At 41.4% G+C, this 4202-nt stretch overlaps 1 protein-coding gene across 1 annotated transcript; it reads right to left on the reverse strand.

Annotated features, from left to right (window-relative positions):
• Positions 1-967: 967 nt before the first annotated feature.
• Positions 968-1775, reverse strand: LOC132185195 (uncharacterized). The gene is made up of 2 exons (XM_059599000.1): positions 1182-1775; positions 968-1021 (listed from the first exon to the last, which is right to left on the reverse strand). Exons 1-2 carry the CDS (start codon positions 1773-1775, stop codon positions 968-970), a joined length of 648 nt encoding a protein of 215 aa, XP_059454983.1.
• Between the last annotated feature and the right edge of the window lie 2427 nt (positions 1776-4202).

Below are 4202 nucleotides of genomic sequence, written 5' to 3' on the forward strand. Positions count from 1 at the left end.
CCACAAAACCTAAATCAAATAATTCATATACCTCAAGAGTGTTTTGAAAATCTTGCATGAGATTATTTTGTCGTAGTTGTCCCCCCAACTTTCTGTACTCATCAAAACTTCATTAAAATCGCCAATACAAACCCAAGGGTTCGGGGCCAAAAGAGCCAATCTTTTTAGTAGGCACCATGCCTCATGGCGTTTTGTGGCATCCGGATGGCTATAAAAGCCAGTGAATTTCAAGTCAACCTCCAATGTCCGATTGTGTACTATGGCGTTTATATGTCGTTGACTATAGTTTTGAACTTCTACGACACAACCATCCTCCCAAAAAAGTGCAATCCTCCACTACGACCCACGCTCTCGACCACAAACATGTTTTCGAATCCCACTTTCATCCGAATCAACTCCATCTTATTTTTGCATAATTTGGTTTCCATTAGAAAAACCAAATTGGGCTTTTTTTCTTTCACCATACGGCGAAGTTCATGAACTGTTTGGAGGTTCCCAAGCCCCCGGCAGTTCCAACTTAAGGCAATCATTGCGGTCAGTGGGGCTGTTTTCCAGCCTCTGCCAATCCCGAACCAATATTTAATTCGTTTTCTCCACTACCTCGAACTAATAATAATTCCACATCTTCGCTTCCTATTTTTTTTTTTTCCTGTAGACCGTGTTCCCTAACTGATGTGAATCCTCCTCTCAGGTGTTTTCTTTTTACTGCCATTTTTCCCGCCTGGGGCCCCCTCATGGATTTCTCAACATTTGCAAGGACTGGGCCTGAATATGGGCCCCCAAGACTACTAAAGATCAGCCCCTGTTGTGATAACGGCTCCCTTTCAATCCCCTGCCCAACCAGCCGCACTCCAGCTGGAGATTTCATTCCTTTTCCATTTGAACTTTCAGAGCACGCTCCCCCTTTAACTCCCCCGGGATTCATTCCATTTGTGGGTTGAATACGCCCCCCATCAAGGTTGGTTGACTACTGTTCAAAACGGCCTTTCATAATTCCTACGACTCCACCAATCACGTCATACTGGGATTCCATAGAGATATCATCATAATTCTATCCAAAATTTTTGTCGTGATCTTCGTCTTTGCCATCTGGGGTTACAGATTGTCGCCTTCCCCAAAATACCCCTCCTCCATGTTCTGCCCTTCTGGTTTCCTTATGCCTCCTTTTCCGGCCGTTATACCCCCCCTGTCAAGATGATCATCATAGTGTTTCTCCATCCTCCTGGTTCAGGTTGAGCAGACTTTGTATAATCTGAATGACCTACTTGCATATCATGGTGTTTTTCTGTTCGTCGGGTTGGTGAGCTGGCTCTCATCCATGGGCCAAATTGAAGGATCTCCTGGTTTCTCATCATACTTCGTTTCAGACACCCTTCTGGTCCATGACAAAGTACCCCACAATGATAACAAAATTTAGGCATACGCTCATATTTGAAACCGATCAAAGTCGACTTCCCATTGAACTTTAGCATGCGTCCACGTGAGAGGGGTTTGTAGAGGTCGATCACGATCTTAACTCGTAAAAACTCCCCCCATCCGATTCCATCCTTATCGGTATCCACCTCTTCCACTGTCCTGATGGCAGGTCCGAGTTTGAAACCTACCTCGCGTCCCATACAAGCCAAGGGTAAGTTCGTCATCCGCACCCAAAAAGAAGCCTTGTCAAAAGTAAATTTCGAAGGTGAAGTGTGCCCATCGAAGTCTTCTACCAAGAATAGATTACTCTCGAAAACCCACGGTCGACCCTCCAAAACTTTTACCTTGTCTCTGGCCATTTCGAATTCAATGAGGAAAAAATTTTCACCCAAATTTTAAAGGTGAAAGTCCCCTTCAACCATCGTACGAGCGTAGCTTTGATTGTTTCCTTGCTTACAATCCTCTCTGATACCAATTTTCCCACAACACAGGATTGTCCGCACTTGACTGCCCCTTCCACATCAATCGCTTGAATCTCCACCTCATCACCTTCTTCATCTGCTAGGGAAAGGTTTGCCCAAAGATTGGACAGTTCGTCTGCCATAGTTCCTGTTAAAACACTCACTATACTCTCAATAATTACAAGAAAGAATTATGAGAAACAAATACTTCTCATCTTTGTCGCGATCGCGAGTAGAGAGAAAAAGATAATACACAAGCAGATAGATCTGCTGCCGCCGAAATACCAGAGTTCAAAAATTGAAATAACCAAATGTCCACAAATCTCCAATTTCTCCCTAATGGCCTCAACGGACAATAGGTAGCGCCACCACAAAGGCTACACCCCCCATTGTCCCCATTAGTTTCTGCGAATTCAAAGCTGGGACATTCTTTTAATATATTCTTTAAATTAGTCAGTTAGTGGTGAAACAAATTGACATTTGTTACTTGCGAAAGAAATTTAAGTCATGAAAAAGTTATTTAAGCAAATTATTCCATCTAAAACAAAAGAATCGACCGAGTTTAATTAATTTTAGAACAAAGATTATTTAAAAGGTTAATTACAAGTAGACATTTTTAAATGTAAAATAGTTCACATGCATGCAAGAAAACATGTGTATATGGGATGTACCATGAGTAGAAGAAAAAAAGAACAATATAGAAGGAAGACAGTAAATGTGGTTAGAAATACCTATTTCCCAAATACATCCCGGATAAATTAGCCACTTCTTTTAGGGCTCTCTTCCACCCCTCCACCTTCCTTTCATCATCGTTGAACCTTTTTGCAAGTTCAGTGAAAGCTTGTCCAACCCTATTGGTTTGATGCCATACTTCCGAAGGATTTACGTCATAGAATAGTGGTAGAACTAGTATCTCGCTTGTCTTTCTGAACTCGAGGATCTTCATCAACTCGTCCAAGCACCATCGGGATGATGCGTAGTTTTTAGAGAGTACAATGATCAAAATCTTTAACTCTTCAATGGATTAGACAACTGCCGGTGAAATTTCCTCTCTGCTTCGAAGTTTGTCATCCATGAAGGTGTTGATTCCTTTTCGACATAAATCTGTGTATAGATGAGCACTGAAAGTTTTACGAGTATCTTCACCTCTAAAACTCAAGAATACATCCCATTGAAATATGGAAGAAGAGAATGATGAAGAAGCTGTGTGGAAGGCCATGGACGAAGTTGCAAGAGTACTAGTTAGTAGAGAAAATTGAGAGAGAATTGCAGAACCGCTAGCCACACCTCCCTAATTATGCAAGTTTGTCAAGATAATAATGCAGGTTCCCACATGCTCGCGACGCGTCAAATTAAAGAAAATGAGAAACTTGTCAGAAACGGCAACAAGCTTATAAAGATGGACTTTGACTAGCTTTGTGGGAGTTTTCTGCAGCAAATGGCAAACCCACTACATTAAAGAGAAACAACTTGAACTTGTGCACATAACCACGTACAGGCTAATTGTTGGGTTGTTGACTATTTTCGGAGGGTTTTCTATAACAAGTTTAGACCGAAAATGAAGGTGGAGAGTTGTGTTATTTATGCTCACACGAAGAGTTTTAAGAAGTGATAGAGCCACGTGGAGACCAATAAGAGCGATGGCCGCAACTAAAGCTGGAAAAAAAAAAATTAAGTCTTATATGTTTAGCTAATGGCCCCTCCAAAAATAGTCAACAACCCAACAATAAGCCTGTACGTGGTTGTGTGCACAAGTTCAAGTTGTTTCTCTTTAATGTAGTGGGTTTGCCATTTGCAGCAGAAAACTCCCATAAAGCTGGTCAAAGTCCATCTTTATAAGCTTGTTGCGGTTGCCGATAAGTTTCTCATTTTTCTTTAATTTGACGCGTCACGAGCATGTGACAACTTGCATTATTATCTTGACAACCTTGCATAATTAGGGAGGTATACCTAGTAGTTCTACAATTCTCTCTCAATTTTCTCTACTAACTAGTACTCTTGCAACTTCATCCATGGCCTTCCACACAGCTTCTTCGTCATTCCCTTCTTCCATATTTCAATTGGATGTATTCTTGAGTTTTAGAGGCGAAGATACTCGTAAAACTTTCACTGCTCATCTACAAACAGATTTACGTCGAAAAGGAATCCACACCTTCATGGATGACAAACTTCGAAGCGGAGAGGAAATTTCACCGGCACTTGTCAAAGCCATTAAAGAGTCAAAGATTTCGATCATTGTACTATCTAAAAACTACACATCATCTCGATGGTGCTTAGAAGAGCTGATGAAGATCCTCGTGTGCAGAAAGACAAGGGAGATACTAG

The sequence above is a fragment of the Corylus avellana genome, chromosome ca6, assembly GCF_901000735.1.
Source record: "Corylus avellana chromosome ca6, CavTom2PMs-1.0".
Taxonomy (NCBI): Eukaryota; Viridiplantae; Streptophyta; class Magnoliopsida; order Fagales; family Betulaceae; genus Corylus; species Corylus avellana.